The sequence below is a fragment of the Chrysemys picta genome, chromosome 8, assembly GCF_011386835.1.
Source record: "Chrysemys picta bellii isolate R12L10 chromosome 8, ASM1138683v2, whole genome shotgun sequence".
NCBI lineage: Eukaryota > Metazoa > Chordata > Testudines > Emydidae > Chrysemys > Chrysemys picta.
The window spans coordinates 5776791-5800845 of NC_088798.1; the positions used below are offsets into that span (position 1 = coordinate 5776791).

Sequence of the window (24055 nt, forward strand, 5' to 3'; positions counted from 1 at the left end):
CATTGTCAATGATCTGTGCACAGCTTTTGCATCCTCACTGTGCAGATCATTATGGCCCTTGTTCAAGGATTCAGTGGCTGCTTCCCACCGTCATTGCAAATAACGGGACTTCAGGCAATGCTTGCAAGATCCTTGCAGGAAAGGCGCTAGTTTCACCAGAGATCACCAAGGTTTATTAAGGCAGACTCACTTTAATTGCTGCTCGGTTGTATCATGTGTGATACATTCACTCCAGTGCATACGAGTTATCCCACGGTAATCCTGAACAGAATTACACAGCTCTCTATTCCCAACCATTTTTAACATTGTATACAGTGTTTTTCCCAAATGATAAAGAGCTCTATTTTACCCCTTTCAAATGCGGACGTGTTTAAGAGCTGGCTGTCTAGAGGATATCTGACAAACTAGTATGATCTCTAAAACAATTTAATTATCTGCTGGACTTTAGAAAGCCCAATATGCAAAAAGAAAACCCTGTTATCACATCCTGTCATCGGTGAAATGATCCCCAGTACAGTGACCTAACAGCTGGGCACCTGAATGAAGTTCATGTCTCAATTAAAAAACCTGACATTCCCAGAGCCAAATCTAACTCAGCTGAGTGTTTTTTGGCCTTAATTGCACTAGCATAGAAAGCAAAGCATGCACCTATGGACAGAATCCCACACGTTAATCAACAAAGAGGAGCCTGTCTTAGATCATCAACTGCATTATCTTTTCACTGCTGGATGAAAGAGGGGAATTTATAATCTTCATACAAGATAAAATGCACTGACCCGTGCAGTTATAGTGGAGGGCAACTTCCAAATAGCTTTTACTGAACACAAACATCCTTTGTTCTCTCTCTCCAGTGGCTGACATATTCCCGTAAGTAGCCCCCCTTCTCTCATTTGATTTATCATTTCCAAAGGAATACTGCACTCAGGCATAAGGTATTGAAAGAGTTGTTTTGATGAGGTTGGGTTAAGGTGCGTCGTTCCCATTCGGTCCTAGTTAGGCTGCCATATTTCCTTGCACCGATACAAAAGTCAGGGGTGAATATCACTCCCCGAATCTTTCTTTTGTCCAGACCAACTCTGTAGCAAACAGGCCCCATATAAAAACTGGAGTTTGCCCCCAATTTAAAAAAACTCCTGTGTCAAGGACCCTTTCCAATGAGCAATTTCAGTTGCGTCTGGCCCAGATGCTGTGTAAATCAGACACTAGGCTTTGTCAGAGTCCCGTCTAGGTCTCAGTTCTCTTCCAAGTCCGCTCTGCTCGAGCTCTGCTATAACTGCCATGTACTTAAACTCATTAGGTCTGTGGTTGAAGGTCTCCACTAATCCATAGGTCTCTGGTCGATCCGTCGCATAGAAAAGCTGCACCTGATTGGCTATGCACTGAGCTTCAGAGACATTCTGTAAGGTTAAAAAAAAAGAAAAAAAGAACGTATCAAAATAGCAAAAGCAGCAATTCTGACATTAAAGTAAGTTCCCCTTTCAAAAAAGCTCTGTGGTTACTGAAAAGCTGCAAACAGATCCCTCTTCAGTCCGCTTCTGTTACCTTAGCGAGCTTCCCGCTCAGCTCCTAACTCTATTCAAAGTTCGAGTTTTTCAAAGCTCTCCACAAGCCTGATCCATCTTCCCACTGACCTACTTACCTCTGTGCTGTTCCTACTAACTTGATCTCCTTATAGCTCTGCATTTCAGGAACCGCAGCTCCACCACCCCTCTCATACTCCGCTCCCTCCAAGACTCTGAATATGTTCTCCTTAACTTTCCGCTCCACTCCTTGTCAGACTTCCTCCATAAAAGTTTTTCAGTAATACTCTGTATTAAACACAGCTAGGCAAAGAACTCAAAGTTCTGGGCAACACAGTTTTTATAGCCATATAAAAGTCTGTCAGTTAGGGGTGAGATTTTATTTTATGGATATAGTTATACCAGTACAACCCCTAATGCAGACAGAGTTATACTGGTATAAAGGTGCTTTATACTGGTATGGCTTATTCCTAAGGTGGCCATTCAGTCAACCAGACATTCAGGTACTTCAGGGAATGGTACAGACCTGCCTACCCACCATGATCTTGCATGCCCGGTGTGTGGAAGGTCACCCCACACAGTGCATTCAAGGTCACATGAGAGAGGGTGGAGTGGCACGCTCTTAAAGATGGTGTCCCCATCCAATACTAGAATAGGACAACCCACCCCAAATGAGGACTGTCTGGTTCAAAGCCAGACAAGTGGCCTCCCTACTTATTCCCCTTCCCATATGGGAGTAAGCGATACTGGTGTAAGGAACCTTTACATTGGCATAACTGCACCCACACTAAAGTACCCCCTTAACTAGACAGATACAAGCTAGAGTGGTTCAATTCCATGTGCAGACATGCCCAAAGAGAACAACCAATTTCACCGGTTTGGAAACTATAAGAGAAAGAGACCGGAATTTTCTCAATTTTATTAATCATAGAAAATTATTCAAAATGTTCTGCTTGGGAGCAGTTATTCACGAATATCCAATAGCCAAGCTGTGCTGGTTGATTTTGATTGGACTTCGGGGTCACATGCCTCAGTTTCCTGACTGGATGAGTAACTAACAATCAAGCTTAACCCATAATTAAGGCCACACTGGGTCAGGCCAAAGGTCCAGCTAGCCCAGTATCCTGTCTTCCAACAGTGGCCAATGCCAGGTGCCCCAGAGGGAATGAACAGAACAGGGAATCATCCACTGATCCATTCCCTGTCGCCCATTCCCAGCTTCTGGCAAACAGAGCCTAGGGACACCATCCCTGCCCATCCTGGCTAATAGCCACTGATGGACCTATCCTCCATGAATTTATCTAGTTCTTTTTTGAACCCTTTTTTGGTCTTGGCCTTCACAACTTCCTCTGGCAAGGAGTTCCACAGGTTGACTGTGCATTGTGTGAAAAAATACTTCCTTTTGTTTGTTTTAAATCTGCTGCCTATTAATTTCATTTGGTGACCCCTAGTTCTTGTGTTATGAGAAGGAGTAAATAACACTTTCTTATTTACTTTCTCCACACCAGTCATGTTTTTATAAACCTCTATCATATCCCCCCTTAGTTGTCTCTTTTCCAAGCTGAAAAGTCCCAGTCTTAATCTCTCCTCATATGGCAGCCATTCCAAACCCCTATTTATTTATGTTGCCCACAGCATGGTTTCTGAATTAAAAATCCATTTTCCTTGAATATTCTCCAATTTCCACTCTTTTTTCTATGAATATTTGTGACCTGGGATCTTCTTGGTGCCAACAGACAGAGGACACAGGGGGCACACAGAGTTTTACAGTGATCCCCTGTTTCAGATGTCTGCATAATAATTCACTAAAGGGTGGCATGTGAGGTCTTTACCGAAATCCGATAACCCATTGGACATCATAATCACTGTGAAATGTGTGTACGGATAATATTTAAGGAGATCTATGTCTATAATGAAAATTATGTTCTTAAGGCAGGTAACCAGGATGTGACGCGTCCCCGACAGGTTCCTTTCATAGCAAGAGATAACCAGACAGAGAGATAAACATCTGTTATGTGTGTAGTGGGTATTGTATGTCTTACAATGGGTGCCTGTTTCTATAGTGAGCAAAATGCTAATGAAGAGATTGTGAAGTGTTCAAGAGAGGACATTTACAAGAAAAAATAAACAGCAGCAGGGCATCCTGTTCCCGAGTAAAGACAGTGGAATGAGGATGTAAAATTAGTTTATAGAAACATTACAGAAAGCAGAGAGAGATGAAACAAATTTGTTTAAAAATTCATACAAACATTCACTGAAAGGTTTTTACTTTGAGAATTTGCCTCGCTCTAGTATTAAGATATAATATACTTCTATATACTATAATTCACAGACAAAACTTTGGTAATGGAGTTAAAATTGGAAATGTGTCAACAACAACATTGGGGTGACTGAAAATCAACAAATATCGGAGGAAAAGAAAATGTGCATTGTGGTAAAATGTCACAATGTGTTTTGCCAGCAGAGTTCAGGTATCTACAGTCATAGATTTTAAGACCAGAAGGCACCATTAGATTATTTAGTCTGACATCCTGCAGAGCACAGACCATAGAATTTCATTCAGTTACCCCAGCGCTGAATCCAATAACTATGTTTGACTGAAGTACATCTATCAGAAAGGCATCCAATATTGATTGGAACACTTCATGAGATAGAGAATCCATCACTTCCTTCCGCAGATTGTTCCAAACAACATGAAACAACCTTAAACTCTGGCCCTTTAACAGCCCACCCTCTAATAAAACATTCTGCACGCATGCTATTCATGTGATTGGCAACATGAGTCCCGTAAGCTCATTACATGTACTATGAGAGCTATCCAAGTGGCAGTACATCCGCACTCAGGGGAGATACGGGAAGGCACAAGGAAAATCCAATGCAGGCTTAAAAATTTGTTAATTTAAAAAAAAGTCCGTTTTAACATTGCTGGGAAGTGCCAACTTTTTATTATTATTCTTTAAATCCCCTTCCCTAAAAAAAAGAGAAACGGAGGCTCCAAAATTCTGCACTTTTCTAAATTATCCTTCTGAATTATGCTAACGTCAAGAACGGAGTGGGGGGGGGGGGAATTAGAGGTGGCATAAACTACAATCACTAGACACCCAGTCTGCAGGCTTTGGGAATCTTTCTGCCTTTCTCTAGGTTGGTTATTCAATGGATAGCTGTAGATTTCTTTAACCTAATCGCTTTAGGGGAAGGATAGAAGAAGAACAGTGCTTCTCATTCAGAAAATCACCTGATCTTTCTGCTCAGTGTGGCTTTACAAGACTTAGCTTTTAATTGCTTTTAAAGAAATACCAGGAGTATCAGATCTTAGTAGAACACTATGGAAACAATGTGGGATTCTCTTACCAGGAAATTGGAGTCCATTTCGGCTGTCATTAGCACTATTCCCTTTTCCTTCTGGAGTTCAGGATAATGGTACAAGATCAACTGGCTAGTGGCAGTTTCACCTCGGGTCTGCAGGAGATGAGAGAGAGACTTCTTAAACAGTGCCCTAGAAAAACTCTAGATTTACTGCATATTTAATAGTCTGCGAATAAAGAATCTGAATATTAACTGCGTGCATAGACTCACTCATTCAGAGTCTCCCCACTGTCCTCCTAGCAAGGTCAAGGAGAGGCTGTTTTAATTAAGAGTCAATTATTTGCGGTTCTGTGTGTCTGTAGCCAACAGTAAGTCACAGATTCAGAGTTTTTAAGGCCAGAAGAGACTATTAGATCATCTAATCTGACCTCCTGTATAGCAGAGACCATGAAATCTCACCAGTTACCCCTGTATTGAGCCTAATAACTTGGGTTCAGCTACAGCATAACTTCCAGAAAGGTCTCCTGTCCTGATCTGCAGACAGCAAGAGATGAAGAATCCACCACTTTCCTTGGTAGTTTGTTTCTACGGTTCATCACTCTCACTGATAAAAATGTGTGCCTTGTATATCATTTGAATTTGCTGGCTTCAGCTTCTAGCCATTGGTTTGTGTTCTGCCTTCCTCAACTAAATTAAAGAGCCTGGTAGTACCTGGTATTTTCTCCCTGTGAAAGCCTGTATATCCTGTATTCAAGTCATCTCTCAATTTTCCTTCTGTTTAGCTAAACAGATTGAGCTCTTTAAATCACTCACGGTGAGGCATTTTCTCCAGCCCGTGAATCATTTTTCTCTCTCTCTTCTGCCTCCTCTCCAATTTTTCAACATCCTTTTTAAAACGTGGACCCCATTCCCTTACTCAGGCTTGGTTTCAATCCTTTCCCTGCACGCCTCCTCCCTACTCTCGTTTACACATCCAAGGATCTCATCAGCCCCTTTTGCCACAGCATTGCACTGGGAACTCATGGTGAATTGCTTGTCCACTATGACCCCTACATCCTTTTCAGGTCACTGCTTTCCAAACACAGTCCCCATTCTGTAGATATGGCCTGTATTCACTGTTCCTAGATATAGATCTTTGCAACTGGCTGTATTAAAGATACTTGTTTGAATGGGTCCAGCTTACCAAATGGCTCTATATGACTACCCTCTCCTCATTATTTATCGCTCTCCCAATCTGTGTGTCATCTGCAAATTTTATCAACAGTGATTTTAGATTTACTTCTAGACCACTGATGAAAACGTCAGGCCTACAACTGCTTCCTTTGGAGCCCCCTAAAAACATCTTCATTTGATGCCGATTCCCCACTGAAAACCACTTTTTGAGATTTGCAGTCAGCCAGATCCTAACCCAGGTAACGTGTGCCTTACTGATACCGTATGGTGCTCATTTTTAAATCAGACTGTCATGGGGTAGCAAGTCAAATGCCTTACAAAAGTCTAAGTCTGTTACATCTACTAAGTTATCATTATCAACCACACTTGGCATCTCCTCAAAGAATGAAATCGGGCGTGTGTGACAAGACCTATTTTCCATACAACCATGTTGACTGGCAGTAATCATCTTTCCATCCTTTAATTCTTTATCGATTGGATCCCGTAACAGCTTTTCCATTACTTTGCCTGAGGTTGACACCTGATCATCCCTCTGGCCCTTTTGGAATGTGGCACAACATTAGCCCTCTCCCAGTCTTCTGAATTTCCCGGGTGTTCCAAGCTTTATTAAAAATTAACATCAGAGGACTAGAGATCTCATTGGCCAGCTCTTTCATTACTCTTGGGTGCAAGTTATCTGGGCCTGCTGATTGAAAAATATGTATCCCTAGCAGATGTAACATCCTCAGTCACGAATGGACTAGAAAGTACTTCATCATCCTCATGTGATAGGAGGACATTATCCTGCTTCTTTACAAATACAGACCAGAAATGTTTAATGAGCACTTCTGTCTTTTCTGCACCATTAACAGTTTTACCATCTACATCTAGTAATGGGCCTATCCCATTGCTGTGATTTCTTTTGTTCCTAACATGCTTAAAACCTCCTTCTCATTGTCCTTAGCCCTGCCAGCCATTTTTCTCTGATGTTTTTAGCTTCCCTGATCAATTTTCTATCCTTCAGACTTTCTAATATATATTGACTGCTATCTCCCCCCCGCCCCTTTTCTATTTGTTATATATTGCCTTTTTATTTCTGATTGCTTCCTTCACTTCACCACTGACCCAGGATTGGCTTTAAGGCAAAAATGTCCATTTTATTGATTGTGGAATCATGGCTTTTTGGCTACCTAATAAACTCTTCTTAAATAACTCTCAATTTTCATTCATATTTTTCTGTCTAAATTTTCCCCTCAATCAATTTCTCTGATAATTTGCCTCATCTTTGGAGAATTAGCCCTTTTAAAGCACCAAGTTATATATATTACTGGCTGGGATTTTCCTTTGTTTGCCCACATTGAATGTAATCAAGTCATGATCACTGGTCCCTAGGCAACGACCAGCTTCCAGTCCAGTGATTCATTCATCTTTATGTGTCACAATGAAGTCCAAAATAGACTTACCTCACGTTGGGGACAATACCTTTTGTGTTAGAAAGGGGTTATTCTAGATAATGATTTAACTACACGATATATAGGTGTCAAACTAATTGTAGAGAAGAGAAATTAGAAAGCCTGTCCAAAAGGAACAAGAATAACTATACTGGTATACAACAAAATTAAATCATAGAGGGGTTAGAAGCCAAGGTCTTTGTAGACATTTTATTTATGACTCAAACATTTTCATAAGACAGTAAATACAGAACCAAGGACATATTAGAGAACTGCTTAATACCCTCTGTATTAAATTATATGATACCACTGAAGGGCCCACATATCTATTTCATCAAATTTATAAACTTCACCATGGAGTCATCAGAATTGGCAACATTTTTATTACTTGAGGGTCAAAGGCATAGTGCCAAAATTGGAAAAACAATGACAGTGACAATTTCCATGTCTATGGTACTACTTTATGTCGTACGTGATGAATTTACGGAATCCAATGCTGCAAATGGTCAAAACATAATCATTCAATTTTACATTTGTATAGCACATTTCATGCCCAAGGATCCCACAACTATTTAGAAACCACATACAGGAAACATTTCATCCGCTAAAGAAATGAAGCTTCCTCTGGGGTCAACCACATCAACTGTTTTACAGCACACATCACTCTACTTCAGTGGAGAATCGGAAGGGAATACCTTATCCAATTAAAAATGGAGATGCCATTTATAGTGTCAGCATCTGAATGACCAATCAGGATTAGCTTCTCTATTCTTGCAAGATGTACCAAGGAATGGTTAGTGGCCATAAACTGTCAGCTCTTTGGTTTCAAGTCCGAAAATATGGCACTTCCAGCAGTGCACTACCATCCTGCAGCATGGAGATAATGATTCTAACCTCCTTTGTAAAGTGCTTCCAGATCTACTGATGAAAAGCGCTATCTCAGAGCTAGGGATTATTATAATTATTATTGCTGTACCGCCATAAGAGTGCCTGGTGCTTTACTCACAAACCCAATATTGTCCTCCGTGTTGAGGAGTTTACAATCTAAGCTAGACAAAGGTCAGTGAGTGATAATAAAATGCAACGGACACGAGAGCAGCTTACGTTAAGTACATTATTGGCCCCTTGGTTCTCCCCACACTTTTTAAACTAACTTATTTATTAAAATATTTCAAAGGTTAAAGGGAACAAAATAAGGCAAGATGGCAGGAGTGGTGTAGGGAAAAGCCAAACTGGAAAGCCAATGAAAAAGAAGCAACTCCAGAAAAGACTTGAAGGAAGAGTGAGGCGTCTTAGCACACTGGGTCTCAGGGGTGTTTTGCTAATAGATGAAGTTAAAGAAAGCTTGTGGGAGGCAACGAACAAGGGATTATCAAGTTCTGACTCAGAGGAATGAATGTCACAGATTGAATCTTGGAGTCTCCCGTCCATGTACTGAGCCTGTCTGAGCCTGCTTAGCCTGCCGAATCTGAAGACTGAAGCATGTGGAACTGTAACTTGCAAGTCAGAGAAAAATCCCATGCATGGATTTTTAAAAGGTTGGGATGGTTTTCTGGACTCATATGCACAGGCTAAGAGAAGAGCAGTCAAATACGTCATGCATAAACTGATTGCTGGTGGGTGTGTGAAAGGAAACCTTGCTTAATTGAGTAGACAGACTATGAACAGGTAGGATAAGGCTGCAGAACACCAGAGCAGATAGACAAGTTGTTTGATCTAGTACGGCAAATCAAATGGAATAAAAACAGTTAGGGCCCAACAAACTTCTGAGACATTTACAACCTCTTTCATTTACAACACCAAGAAGAAATACATTATCTCAGAACTAGAATGCCTCATTTAAAGTCATGCACCAGCTCTATAAATGCTGCATTACATGGAGCTGGAGGAAACCAGGCAATAGTTTGCATGGTATTTTATGGAATGATTCCGCTAGGCAGGGTTTTGTAGTTTTGTTTAAAGATACATCTACCTCTAGATGTCACTCAGAGTCTAATACAGCTGGAGTTTCAAACCTAACCCTGGAGGGTAACACACTAAAATACACCCACCTGAATGTTTATAAGCGCGGTGAAGTGCAGCTCTGTCCCTGACCACTGCCCCACAAAAAACTCATAGCCTTCTTTCCTTGGCAAAGCACACAGGAACTGCAAAGAAAAAGACAGTCAGCGTTATATGTGCTCCCAGCCCACGTCAGAGTAAATGGGCATCCCCACTGCACAAAATGGGACCTAACCGGCAACCCTGTTAGGAGTCACAGCAGGGAGTTGGTTATTGAGACAGAGCTTACGGCTTTTCTACGCTGGGGGTGGAGTGCAGGGGACGTGTAGCCACACGCTGCCGTGAAAAGTAGGCTGTGCCCATGTTGTGGTGTGTAGCTACACACCACACTGAAAGGGAGCTGCTAGAGCCATTCCCTACTGCCTACCTCCTGCTGGCGTCTCCCAGGAAAACACACAAAGGCTTGGGTTGAGCGTTACTGGCAGGGCAGCGTAGGGAAGTCTGCCCTGCTGTTTCCTATGTACTACCTGCTTTGTGGAGAGAGCAGGCATCCATCTTCCAGGCAGACAACACACCAGCCTTACATCTCCTAGTAGATAGTTTTAGAAGCTCAGATTTAAAAGAATCATGACCCTAAACTTTACTGTGTTCTCAGAATCGCTTGATTCACTGTCATGGGAGGGACTCATGGAGGATGTTTGGTAACAGCGTTGTGAGACACTTAAAACCGGACAGTGAACAGTACGATACAATGAGACGGTGGCCTCGCACGCCCGACATTCCTGCCCTTCTCCCCAGATGCTGCAATGAGGGATTAAAGTCACAAAAGGTCAGTTAGGGACGCAGAGAGGCCAACGGCTTTCACACTAGTTTAGTTTTTCTAACTCTGTCCCACCGCAGCTTGAAAGCAACTTATCTCTGGAGATTTCTGGTCTATTTGGCTTCATAGGCTCCGGTGTTGCATCTGTAACACTATCACACACAAAGAGAAAGGACTACCTGGGACCTGAAAGAGAAGTGAGACACCAGACCATGTGCTGATGCACGGGGTTCTCTCTGCAGCAAAACACAGACAAGTGTAAGTTATTTCCCAAACTCTTGATAGCCTTCACTGTAGAAGGCCAAATACATTTGACCTTGCTCTCAGTAAATTAAATAGAATTCACTTACTAGAGAATCAAGTTGGTGCAGTCTCTTCCTGTCAAAACCACAAGAATATTCCTCTTCCAGAATCTAGCTACGCATGAAGCATTTCACTGCTGCCTATGCAAACTGGGACTATGCTAGGCCATGCTTCATTGTACAAATTACTGTAAAGGCATGTACTTTACAATGGAAAACAATACTATTAACCCAGCATGTGGGGAAATGCAGTCAGATAATGTTCTTAATCTTTTTTGTTGTTCTGTTCCTTCCCCCCCCAGCTTAATCTCTCCTAAGCAACAGCACACTCCCTTGCACAGGTAGTCTTTGAACAGCAGTGCAAAAGGTACCAACACACTCAGGCTGTAAACAACTGTTCCATAGCTTGGGCATTCATTTCATTTCTGGAAACAACTACGCTGAGCACCCCCACATGTTTAGCCTCTGGGTTGTCATCACACAGGAAGCACCATCTTGTATGTAATGAAGATAATTGATATTTACCACAAAGGTCATAGAATCATAGAATATTAGAGTTGGAAGAGACCTCAGGAGGTCATCTAGTCCAATCCCTGCTCAAAGCAGGACCAACCCAACTAAATCATCCCAGCCAGGGCTTTGTCAAGCCTGACCTTAAAAACCTCTAAGGATGGAGATTCCACCACCTCCCTAGGTAACCCATTCCAGTGCTTCACCACCCTCCTAGTCAAATAGTTTTTTCTAATATCCAACCTGGACCTCCCCCACTGCAACTTGAGACCATTGCTTCTTGTTCTGTCATCTGCCACCACTGAGAACAGCCTTGCTCCATCCTCTTTGGAACACTCCAAGTAGTTGAAGGCTGTTATCAAATCCCCCCTCACTCTTCTCTTCTGCAAACTAAATAAGTCAGTTCCCTCAGCCTCTCCTCGTAAGTCATGTGCCCCAGCCCCCTAATCATTTTTGTTGCCCTCCGCTGGACTCTCTCCAATTTGTTCACATCCCTTCTGTAGTGGGGGGCACAAAACTCGATGCAATACTCCAGATGTGGCCTCACCAGTGCCTAATAGAGGGGAATATTCACTTCCCTCGATCTGGCAATGCTCCAACGAATGCAGCCCAATATGCCATTAACCTTCTTGGCAACAAGGTCACACTGATGACACATAATCCAGCTTCTCGTCCACCCTAATCCCCAGGTCATTTTCTGCAGAACTACTACTTAGCCAGTCAGTCCTCAGCCAGGTCCTCCAACTGGCAGCTTTTTTATAAGGCTGCTGACTCGAAGCAGTTGGCCCAGCTCAAAGCTTTCTCTCCAGTCAAACACTCAAGGCCCCCCTGGAACAAAACACTCAAGGCCCCCCCAAGAACAAAACACTTTTCAACCAACCAACCACACGGTCAAACAGTCACATGTTTCAAACAAAAGGTCCTAGCTACACACCTGAACACAAGCCCAGAATTACAAGACAGCGTTCCTTAATGGAACTAAAATTAACTTCAGTGCAACGTTAGTAACTTTTGCAATTTATAACAATACAATTCTGTCCTGAACATCTTTCACACAACCTATATCTCAAGATGATTCACTGACACAAGTAACACCAGAGTATAAATTGTATTAATACTAGTAAGCATTTACACAGCTTAATTTCCATCCAAGGATATCACATTGCTTTAATTAATATTAATTAACCCACAACAACCTTGCTACCTGAGTATCCTTATTGTACAGGTAGGGAAACAGAGCTTAAGAGTCTTGCATGAGCTTATATGTGTCAGGGATTCAGCTGTGGACAAAACCCAAGAATCCTGGTTTCCAGTCCCTTGCTCTAACTGCCTCCTCCATTACTAAAAATAGTGCTGTAGGACATGGGGGCAAATCATGTCAGCCAAAGGGCAAAACAACATTCTATTTGTCGCAACATGGCTCTTCAGCATGGAGTTTGGGGCATGGGTCATACCCTGTGCACCCCCATCAGCAGCAGTGTGAGAAGGGGTCGGGAGCAATCCAGTAGAGGGGGGACTAAATCTGCAAAGATGCAGATCCACAGGGCGAACTTGCCATGTGCAGGGAGAGTAGTAAGACATGCAGCGGGACAGAAGCTGTTACACCTGTGAACAGCTCCACAGGTGCTGTGGCTTGTGAGGCAGGATTCCATTCCCCATCCAGCAGCCGTGAACTGGGCTTTGTGAATGGAAGGGATTTGGTCCATCGTAGAGTGAATGTATTTAACACGTCAGGCCTGCCACAACGCTAGCTGCACTCAATGGAAAGACCCCCACTAACTTCAATCAAGCATTTAGCCATAAGGCTAATAAAGCGAGGAAATCTAGTAAGCAGCATAAACAAGAGGGATAGTTATGCAGTAGTGTCAATAAAGCTGGCATACAAGGCTAGCTTCTCCGCAGAGCGGCATGCAGATGATTTAACCACATGACACCTAGTATGATGAATTTGAGGCATGTAGCTAAATCTCTCTATAAAACTAAGCTTGGGAGACTGCCTGGTTGTAGAACTCCTTACCTGTTATGCCCATACTGAAATGTTTGACAGCCTGCTGCCTTTAACTGACTGTTAAAACAAATACTTGATCAAATGGCTTTTACCAATCAAGTTACGACAATTAATCTGAATAACAAAAGGTCAAAAGTTTATAAACTTCTACTCTAACTTCTGTCTAGAAGAGATCCATTAAAGCTGAATATGCATGCAGTATATATCACACTTACTGATGGACAATTCTGGGCCCGCTTCCACATTAAATCGAACGTCTCTGCCTTTGGAGATGAAACAAGATCATTTAATTAACTTTCACAACATAAAAATAATGGATACACAGTTATCACTCAGTCACTCCATTAACCTTTATCAGGTTCAACCTGCATATACAGTCGGTCTCAAATATGTAAATATTAACAATTAAGCAACAGTTAGGCTGCCTTAATTGGTAACGTTTACAGAAATGAGCAAATGGAAAGTATCATCAGCACCCCTTCTAGACAATGCAGTCCCTGGAAGCCAGTAACAAACTCTTGGAATTCAAAGCTTTTATATCTTGAAAAATGTCTACACTTCAGAATTATACCACTTCCCCCCCCCCCCCCCCCAATATAGTTCCACTGAAATGCATGGTGGTGCAAACAAGCAGGTTGCTGACCCACAGGAACATACATTATAGATTCTCTTCTGCTCTTTATTACAGTACAAGCCAGATTGTCATTCAAGTGAGTCGTACATCATATTTATTTTATTAAGTTATATTGATCCCCAGAAATATGTGAGTTCCACCATGCTGCATAACCATATAATTTGGTTCAAGTGTTCCCCAATATCCCCTCCCTGCTGTTTTCTTTGCCCCTTTGTTGTGTCATATGCTAATCTAGATTATAAAATCTTCAGGGCAGGAGAAATGTGCTGTTCAACTGTACTATGTATAGAGCTCTGCACGGACACAAAATTTGTATCCGCATCCGATCTGCGGATATCAAGCAGATATCCGCAGATTTGCAGGGCTTTAGATAGAAAATTTGGATCCACATCCACCTGTGATCCGCAAAAATGGTGCATGGATATAAAGCGGATATCCACGGATTTGCAGGGCTCTAACTATGAAGCTCTTAGCTTCCTTTTGAACACTGTACAGAGATAATTCAGCATCCAGCCAACTAAAACTGCAGGCTATTTAAATGCAGTTGCTTCCCTAAACAACAACATGCACCATGCATTGCTCCCCTACTTATACAAGATCTGGTTTATACTAAAGTTTTAGAACCATCCACAACCTCTTCTGAGATCGACTTAGCTTTAATTGGAGACACATCTTATTGCCAATAGCAGCAATCTCTTGAAGTATATATATTTTATATTACCCACAAACATTATGTTAAAAGGACATGAAGGTTGCAAAGTCAAGCACTCAAAAGTTAGGAAATGCCAGAATTCAAGCTGCTTGTGCAACCTTAATTTGACCCCCTTGCACATATGCATGATCCAGTCTTTCATTACAGGATCATAAACGATTTTTTCCACAGGACCTCTGCCTCATCCATTACACAGGATGGACGGTGCTCAATGAATGAGCAGCTACAATTAAGGTTAAGATTTTGTCTCGGTTATTTTTAGTAGAAGTCATGGACAGGTCATGGACAATAAACAAAAATTCATGGGAGCCCGGGACCTGTCCATGACTTTACTAAAGATAACCGGGGGGCAGGGCTAGGTAGGGGGGAAATGACAGCAGGAGTCCCATGGTGGGGTGAGGGGGGCTGACAGACCGAGCCCCCCGCCATGGGGGGGGGGCACAGCTCTGGCTCCAGTGGCAGCAGCCACAGGGGGGGCACACAGCCCCCACTTCAAAGTGGCCTGCAGCTGCACACAGTCCCCAGCTCTAACCCCAGCACAGCCCTGGCTGCCGCCGTGGGGGGGAGGGGGGGAGTGGTGATGGTCCTGGGAAGCTGTGAGGGGAGTGCAAGGCCCCTGCTGCAGCCCTGGCCATGGAGCAGGGGGCCGGGCAGCAGCCCCCACTGCAAGCCATGGGGCAGGGGTGCACGGCTCTGGCTGCAGCCCCCGCCTTAAGCTGCTGACAGCTGAAGTCGAAGAAGTCATGGAAGTGACTTTTGCCATGACCTCCATGACTAAACTGTAGCCTTAGCTATGATGAACTGAGAACTATCTACATGATATTTTATGAATATGATACATGTCTCTGTGTTCGTTTATGGTGGGTTCCTTGCTATGGAGTTACATCAAAAGGGACTGTTAAAGAAACCAAGCAGGAAAGGGAAAACACTGGCCCAGATAAGGAGTTTCCCTACCCCCCCCCCCCAAACACAACAGCCAGGTTTATAGCAGTGACAGGAAGAGAGATTAAATCGAACAATAAGCCATTTCCAGACCAAGGGCCTAGAAGTGACAAACAGGGGGAGGCTGAATGAATTGGGAGAGGCTGCTCATGGGGTGCCACTGAAAAGTTGGGATTGTCTAGGACTGTGGAGGTATAAATCTACCCTGCAGCAGCCTGCCACACACCAACTGTCCAAATGGATCCAGCTGCCGCACGTGAGAAGTTCCAGAGTGCGCTTTGATCTGCCCTGCTTTGAAACAAGGATTTGACCAAATTTGGGCAGATTTCCTTAGGAACACACAAAGCTCACCCTGGACACAAAAGCCACCTTACTACCAATTTTCATGTCCTCACTCCAAAGCATGCGGCACTAGAGAAAAGGTCGCCAAAATTTAACATGGGAAAAACCATGCATTTTCCCCTAGACTTGTTCTTGGAAATGGATAAACTGTTTAGGAAAATTTCAGCCAGAACTATTCTGGTCTAACAGACCACTGCTCCACACTGCTACGTGAGAGATCTGGGTTTGATCCCAGTGTTGCAGAAAGGATTGACACCGTAGGCATTAGTGATTCTGAAAGTCAACAATTGGGAAAGTATGAAGACTATGCACTTAAAATACACAAAGACCATTGAGGTCAATGGAAGCCTAAGAAGCTTGACTTTCAAATTACTGATCTTACATGCAGAATTATAGCTGGTCAGCCTAGGAAGGAGACTGGGTTTAGAAACTTTACTTTCATTAAGTGATTGTTGTTACAAGCAACAGACACCTAGTGGAACGGAAGCTTGTATTGCAAAGCTTTTTGTGCTGACCTCCATGGTGTACATTTTGTTAAGGTAACTACTTACAGGAATAACTGCATAAACTGTATCTTTTGCAGAAAAATACTGCTTCCAGATCTGTAAGAAAGGAGGGAAGCCAAATATGATTAACACCACAAACAAGCATCTAGCATTTAAAATTAAACACCTTTAAAAGTATTCATTTATCAACTAAACTTCGTTTGCAAGTACATCGGGGCAGGGGCCATTTTTCCATATATTTTTGAAAGCTATTATCTCATATATTATGTTCCGAGACTACTAGTATCAAATGCATATGCATATTTCAGCCAGACAACTGTCGTAAACAATGGGGTCAGATTTGGTGGCCCACAGTGTAGTAATGGTGAGAAATGCTTCAGACCATGTGACTTTTCACAAACACAGCACACAAGCAAAAGATTATTTCTAAGTAAGCCATGTACAAGATCCTTCCCATCAGAAGACAGTACTTGTATTTTTTATGATTCTCTGTATTTGCATAGTGCTTTGCTTCTGAGAATTTCAAAGCATTTGATAAAATTCTTTTCATTATGCATACAGGGAAAGTGATTTATTCAACCAGCCCAAAGCCACTAATAAAGTCAGTGACAGAAATACAATCCAGACTCTCAAAACTCTTTTCTAACTGCTAGATAACACTGCCTCCCTATAATCCTTGATACTTAATCAGAATCTTCAGAAGGGCCTTTAACATACAAAATCTTGAAGTGTGGTGTAGCCCCAGAGACCTATGTGTACACAATGTATCCTCTTATACACCATTGCCTCACAATCTGATGAGCAAACAGAAAAACTCTGCTTGAGTTTGGCTGTTTCAGAGATGTAGAATGGAAGCAGATTTTTAAAAAGACAAAAAGAGGAAAATAAATCTCAGTGCAATGCCCACAACTGTACCAGGGAAACAACCTTTAATCTCACTGTTTTTAATAAAAATTCACTTCCCTTCCCTCCCCTCCCCCTAAGCGTTGTTAGTGCTAGTGAAAGGCACCAGATTGACAGCCAGAGGGCTTCAGTTCTTCGGAAGAACTGCAGAATAGGTGCAGCACAGGCAACATTAGCTTCCTGCAAGATGCCCCATCAAGGTGCTTCGACTCTGACTGCAGCTGGTGAGCAGGCAATTCGGTCGCCACACTTATCCAATTGTTGGGACGCTGCCAGTTGCACGGAAGGTAACTGTTGACTAATCAGGTCGAGATATGAACTGCTCATCTACCCAAAGGTGAAAGGTTCCATGTCATGTTACCTAACCCCGAGACAACTTTTATTTTTGTTTCTATTTAATTTTTTTTTTTTAAATGTTTGGCTGAAAGAGATGCCTTTATTTTCACAATTCTTCTTAGTACGCATTCCAACCTCACACGTAGAATACTAAGTGAATTCCAGAATGATGCTTAACATTTAATTATAAAATTTCCATGTAAATGTATCACCTGTTTTATTTCCTCTGGTGTTTTCTCTTTCACCATTTCAACATTAAGTACTGAATCAAGTGTCTGCAACAGAAAGCACAAAGAATTCAAAAGGAAGACAATTCACTGGTACGTTACACAGGACAAATCCAGGCTGCAGAAAGTTCAGAAATGACATCTCATTTAAACCATACCCCGGCACACTTAATTGTCAAAAAAATGATAAATCATAAGATAGCCCTACAATGAAAAGAAAAGGAAATATATACCGAGCTGAGAAACAGAGTCCATAAGGATACATGGTAAATTTTGGTTCCAGGAATTAACTGCAACAAGACCCATGTGCTTGTAATATGTGTTGTGACCTTTTTCCTTTCAACCATTACCTGCATGTGCTCGGTCAGTAAATTTCACAATTTTAAACAAGGAGATTGCTGGCACTGAAATATGAATAGTCCCTCTGCAGCATCTCCTCTGATGGAACCAGGAGAGGCCTCAATAAGCTCTAAAGGGAGCTTAACTTGTTGTATCAATTTCTGTGTGCAATCAAACTGATTCCCAGAATAGCACAGACTTCCAATATTACACAGAGACAAGGATAGGAACTACTCTGGCATTTTAAGACTTCAAGACTACCCCAGTACTCAAAAACAATCCTAAAATGAGATACAATACAAGGAATTTCGGATTCTTGCATCCCACACAACAACGGGCGTAAGGATAATGCAGTGTTTAAAATTCATCTCCATGCTTGATTCACAGGCACGCCATAGCCAGACATGGAGGTCCATTTTATCTTACCTTGCCTTTTGTGAATCCTTCCTTTGATGCCTTTGTGCCCAAGGCTTCTGCCTAAAATTAAAAATAAGCCTTTAAAGTTTTACGTTTGTTTTCATGTTATTTACACTGCCTTATCCGGCAAGCATAATATGTCCACTGACAAAACCTTTCGAGCACGTGCCCTGTGAGTGGAAGTGAAGAAACCAAAGGACATACCTATGTAGTTAGTAACCTTGGTTGTTAAAGGGACATTGACAAGGCCTACAATTAGACCTACAGGTTTTCTTCAACATGAGAAGGTCATACCCACTGCATTGTTCCTCTGCTCTGTTCTTGAGGCACATGGGGGTATTACAAATAAACAAGAATAACAGAAATTAGAGAAGGAAATCTCTCTTAAGACACCATGCCCACCCTCGAAGATAATGAAGGATTGCCCATTGCTTCCAAACCTTGTCTCTTTTAAAGAGCCTCAAACAATGGAGATTTCAGCACTTCTCATGGCCCTTGTCTACACACTGTTCACAGCAGACTGCTTTCTGTTTTTGTCAACAACCGTCTCCACCTTACCTGGTACAGAAAATTGTTTAACTACTCGTGTGGACAGGCCAAAACTAGTTTCAACACCTTTAAAGCAAGCAGGTATATTCCAGATCTAGTAAAACAAGATTTCAAGTCATGCTTACTGTAACAGTGCTGAAAATGAATCTGGAGAAATTGTTGCGACCAACTATTGGCAGCAATGGGTCATTTACCAGTATAAAAAAGGACCTTGGAAATTGTTCAGATAAAACTGAAAATGCTTCCTATTACAGAGCCTCAAGTTTACTTTGCTCATCCCCTTACTCCTGGTTATACCCCTAATTCCTCTCCCTTCTTGGTGTTTACAACTTCAAATACTTATAGGAAGTTAAGTCTTCCTTTAGTCTCTGCCTAGCCAAGCTATATGTAGTTTTTTTATGAGCTGACCCAGCAAGGTATTTGAGCATACATGGCCTCATTGACTTTAACAGGACTACTGACATACATCCTACTTGGGGCCTTTATCTTTCCTCACAGATCAGGCCCTCCAGCCTCTTAATCAAGCAGCTGATGATTTCCACAGTTCTCCTGTACATGTCCACACAACTCAAACTTGTAAAAATGTAAAGTCCTAATGTGATGCACCCAATGTGTGAATGAGCACAATTTCAGCACCCTACATGTGGTGATTGGTGGTGGGTCATCTGGTGGAGCAGTCAGTATTTAAACAATGTTTCAGGCCTCATTTGGCTGGAAGAGAAAAGTTTTTTTCAGGATCGTAAGTGGTTTTCTTTTTAAAAGGTAATTTAAAGGTTAGTCCTGTAACCCTGGCAGTGCACTTGAAGGCAATACCATCAGTACACCAGTCTAGACTGGGTAAGTGGTGCACTGATACTTCACACAAAGAAAAACACTGTAGAAAAGTTAACTCTGCATTAGTCTTCATGCCCACCAGAAGATGGTGTCCCTGCAACATTATAGCAGTGTCTCTGGAAGGGAGTAAGAAATAAAGATGCTTAAAATGCAATTAACGTAGATAAAATACTGGATGAGGACAAATAAACATCAATAATAGGAGTAAATTAAATTAATGTAGCATATTGATTTTCTAATTAATAATCAACTGCTTAATCACTCCATTTTATTAATTGTTCAGCATCAAGTTGGGAAACATCAGAGGGGACCTATAAAAGCCCATTCCAAATCCAACACTATTCAATTGTTTGTTTCATTCATAAAAAGAGAATGAAGGTGAGAGAGTATGTCAACCGAGTTGGACCTCATGGATCTGGAACTTATCACAAACACTTTGAATAAGATTCAAACACAGCATTTACTAACAGCAATATCACCATTTGGAGCAAGCACCTGTCTTGCATATTTGCAGTGAGCCTTGTACTTTCAGGCACCATATAAATAGCAAACAGGAACATTTTTAATTCCAGACAGTAATTCCCATTCCAGGATTACAGTTGTAAAAGATGACATTCTGAAGCTAATTTTAACATGATACTGAATGAAGTTAACAATTGGTCTTGCCTTTTCGTCCATATATCTGATAAATTCCATTTGCTTGGAATGTCCCACTGGCTGCTTTTTCACTTCACTTCGTTTCTCCATGCGGGATTCAAACACACCTGGATTGGATCTGAAACAAAACTGAGACTATTACTACTTTGAGTGGCTACTACTGTTCTGGCATTTTAAAACTTGACTTTCCATAGGACAGATTTCTATTCTCAGCGTTTCTAGTTAGAGCCCTGCAAATCTGCAGATATCCGCTTTATATCAGCGGACCCTGTTTGTGGACTCTGGATTGGATGTGGATACAAATTTTGTATCCGTGCAGGGCGCTATTTTCTAGTAGAGGAGGCAAATCTATTTACTGTTAAACTGATCACATTGGTGCCAATGATACCCACAGATAAATACATGCAGCCCTCGTAGTCCAAATTGAGAGTTGTGTGGCTGTATTTTAAGGCTGAATTTGGCTTCAAACACAGCTTATTTTTTATAGAGACACAGCCCCGGGCATTCTACAGCACAGCAGTAGAACAAGTAATTTCAGACAGAAAATGTTCATCCAACCAGATCAAGGACACAGGGCTAGAACCCAGGTGCTATGCACAGCTATACTTATAATAGTCAGAACCAAGGTCATATCTGAGGCATAAACTATACGAGAGCTTTCCAGTAACTTACTTGAACATGTCAAAAAAGAACTAGATAAATTCATGGAGGATAGGTCCATCAATGGCTATTAGCCAGGATGGGCAGGGATGGTGTCCCTAGCCTCTGTTTGCCAGAAGCTGGGAATGAGCGACAGGAGATGGATCACTTGATGATTACCTGTTCTGTTCATTCCCTCTGGGGCACCTGGCATTGGCCACTGTCGGAAGACAGGATACTAAGCAAGATGGACCCTTGGTTTGAACCAGTATGGCCGTTCTTATGTCAAATGACAGCATCAAATGACAGAGGCATGATAGATTTTTTTTGGTGATTTTCGAGACCCACTCCCCACCCCCTTGTAAGACTTTACTGAAAAAATGTAAAATCAAGAATTCCCACCCACCCCTTTATGCATTACATAATAAAGTACCCCGCCTCCCAGCCAAATATCCCTCCCTATTGTTACAACTTCTCCCTAAAGCCCCCTTATGTCAATGTCAACCTCTATCTACTAGGTATTTACATGCCCTCCACCTCACTGTAATATCTAGAACTTTGAGAAAACCATATCCCAGGCTATGTTCTGGAGGGTCCCAGCTACCGATCCCCAGAGCGCTCCACATCTCCCCCTGCAGTGCCCCATTCCCATCAGAGCCCCACTGCCCCCCAAACTCTGAAGGCTCCATCTGCTTCCAGGAGACCCAAACTCTGGGCCTCTCCCTGAACCCCAAGTCCCACCAAGCACCAGCTCCCCCTGTGTGCCATTACCCCTGCTCCCAATGCCGCCAGAACCCCAATGCCGGAGGACTCCAGCCCCAACTCCCAGGGGTGTCTCCACCCCTAGCAACTCCCCATCCCCCAGGAGTGTCCTCTCCCCTCAACGGCCCCCTGGGGTGTCGCCAGCAGAATCCCACCCCCCAGGGGTGCCCCCCCCCGGGCGGAACCCTCCCCCTCAACGACCCCCATCCCCCGGGGGTGCGCTCCTCGGCGGAACCCTCCCCCTCAGCGACCCCCATCCCCCAGGGGTGCCCCCCCCTCGGCGGAACCCCATCCCCCAGGGGTGCCCCCCTCGGCGGAACCCTCCCCCTCAGCGACCCCCATCTCCAGGGGTGCCCCCCCTCGGCGGAACCCTCCCCCTCGGCGGAACCCCATCCCCCAGGGGTGCCCCCCCTCGGCGGAACCCCATCCCCCAGGGGTGCCCCCCCTCGGCGGAACCCCATCCCCCAGGGGTGCCCCCCCTCGGCGGAACCCCATCCCCCAGGGGTGCCCCCCCTCGGCGGAACCCCATCCCCCAGGGGTGCCCCCCCTCGGCGGAACCCCATCCCCCAGGGGTGCCCCCCCTCGGCGGAACCCCATCCCCCAGGGGTGCCCCCCCGGGCGGAACCCTCCCCCTCAACGACCCCCATCCCCCAGGGGTGCCCCCCTCGGCGGAACCCTCCCCCTCAGCGACCCCCATCTCCAGGGGGTGCCCCCCCCTCGGCAGAACCCTCCCCCTCAGCGACCCCCAACCCTCAGGGGTGCGCTCCTGGGCGGCTCCCTCCATCCCACTGACCCCCATCTCCCAGGGGTGCCTCCCCCCCCCGCGGCCCACGCACCTGCGCAGCGCCTGGATCTTGTCCCGGTACCTCCCGTAGAAGGGGTTCTCCTCCAGGCCGGGCTCGCCCCCCCCGGCCGGGCCCCGCGGCACCGCCAGCAGCCGGGCCTGCGGGGAGAGCAGGCCCAGGGGCCGCAGCACGGCCCGGCTGCGCAGCGCCCCCCGGTACAGGCCGGACACCTGCTGCAGAGCCCCCGCCATCGGCTCCCCTTGGCCCCCCCACATACAGCGGGTCCGCCTCCAACCCCCGCCGGCTCCGCCGCGCTGCCCGCACCAGGGTTCCGGGCAACCAAGGTTCCGGAAGGGGCGGGTGGCAGTGGGGGAGGGATTAGGCGGTAGAGGTGGGGAGCTCTGTATTCTACAGCACATGGGGAGCCCAGAGCTTAGGCACCCAAGAGTTGAGTGGCTCTAGGAGGTGGCTATGGGGCCTCATCTGGATGCTGGGGGGGGTGCAGGGCACAGGGGGCTGTGTAAGTCCCTCCTGCTTCATGACTATCCTATTACCCAGTGGTAGGGTTACCATATTTTGTGCCTCCAAATGGAGGACACTCCACGGGGCCCTGGCCCCGCCCACACCCCCGCCCCAACTCCGCCCCCTCCCCAAAGTCTCCGCCCCCTCCCCTGCTTCCCGCGAACATTTGATTCGGGAAGCCTGAAGCAGGTAAGGGGGAGTGTGGGGTGAGGAGGCGCGGCCCAGGCTGGCCCCCCAGCGGCTCCAGCCTGGGTCGGCTCGGGCCCTGGGGTGCTGGCCCCGGCCCCCAGCAGACCACCCCCGGCCCACCCAGCACTGCCGGCGGCCCGGCGCACCCCCCGGCTCCCGGCCCTGCGACCCCGGATTGGCTCCCCGGCCCCGTGACCCCGGCCCGGCACTGCGACCCGGCTCCTGGCCCGGCCTGGCCCCCGGCCCGGCACTGCGCCCCTGGACCCCGGCCCGGCTCCCGGCCCGGCACCATGCCCCCCGGCCCGGCCCCGCACCGCCGACCCCAGCCAAAGAGGCCCCGGCCGAGCCCTCCCTCCCGATTTTCCAGGACATGCCCGGCTTTTGGGGATTTCCCCCCGGACGGGGATTTGAGCCCCCAAAAGCCGGACATGTCCGGGAAAATCCGGACGTATGGTAACCCTACCCAGTGGTTCTCAACCAGGGGTACCTGTTCCTCTGGGGGTACGCAGAGGCCTTCCATCCTGGGGGTACATCAACCCAGCTAAATAGTTGCCTAGTTTTACAACAGGCTCCATAAGCAGGACTAGCGAAGTCAGTACAAACTAAAATTTCATACAGACCAGGACTTGTTTATACTACTCTGTATACTATACACTGAAATGAAAGTACAATATTTATACTCCCATGGAT

The 24055-nt window shown here is 44.8% G+C and overlaps 1 protein-coding gene across 2 annotated transcripts; it reads right to left on the reverse strand.

Annotated features, from left to right (window-relative positions):
• Nucleotides 1-171: 171 nt before the first annotated feature.
• Nucleotides 172-22963, reverse strand: ATPAF1 (ATP synthase mitochondrial F1 complex assembly factor 1). 2 transcript variants are annotated; one of them, XM_065553793.1, is made up of 9 exons: nucleotides 22706-22959; nucleotides 20478-20586; nucleotides 18438-18488; nucleotides 17658-17720; nucleotides 16252-16302; nucleotides 13286-13333; nucleotides 9481-9576; nucleotides 4872-4979; nucleotides 172-1397 (listed from the first exon to the last, which is right to left on the reverse strand). In XM_065553793.1, exons 1-9 carry the CDS (start codon nucleotides 22927-22929, stop codon nucleotides 1203-1205), a joined length of 945 nt encoding a protein of 314 aa, XP_065409865.1. In that variant the 5' UTR covers nucleotides 22930-22959; the 3' UTR covers nucleotides 172-1202. The 2 variants fall into 2 exon arrangements, with proteins under 2 accessions (XP_065409865.1, XP_065409866.1); XM_065553794.1 differs by lacking the exon at nucleotides 13286-13333 and having other exon boundaries at nucleotides 22706-22963.
• Between the last annotated feature and the right edge of the window lie 1092 nt (nucleotides 22964-24055).

Coding starts and splice junctions, on each gene's coding strand:
- ATPAF1 (XM_065553793.1), bottom strand. CDS start 22,929: ATGTGGGGGGGCCAAGGGGAGCCGATGGCGGGGGCTCTGCAGCAGGTG. Junction 18,489..20,477: donor TCAGATATATGGACGAAAAG/GCAAGACCAATT, acceptor TTTTAATTTTAG/GCAGAAGCCTTGGGCACAAA. Junction 16,303..17,657: donor CACCAGAGGAAATAAAACAG/GTGATACATTTA, acceptor CCTTTCTTACAG/ATCTGGAAGCAGTATTTTTC.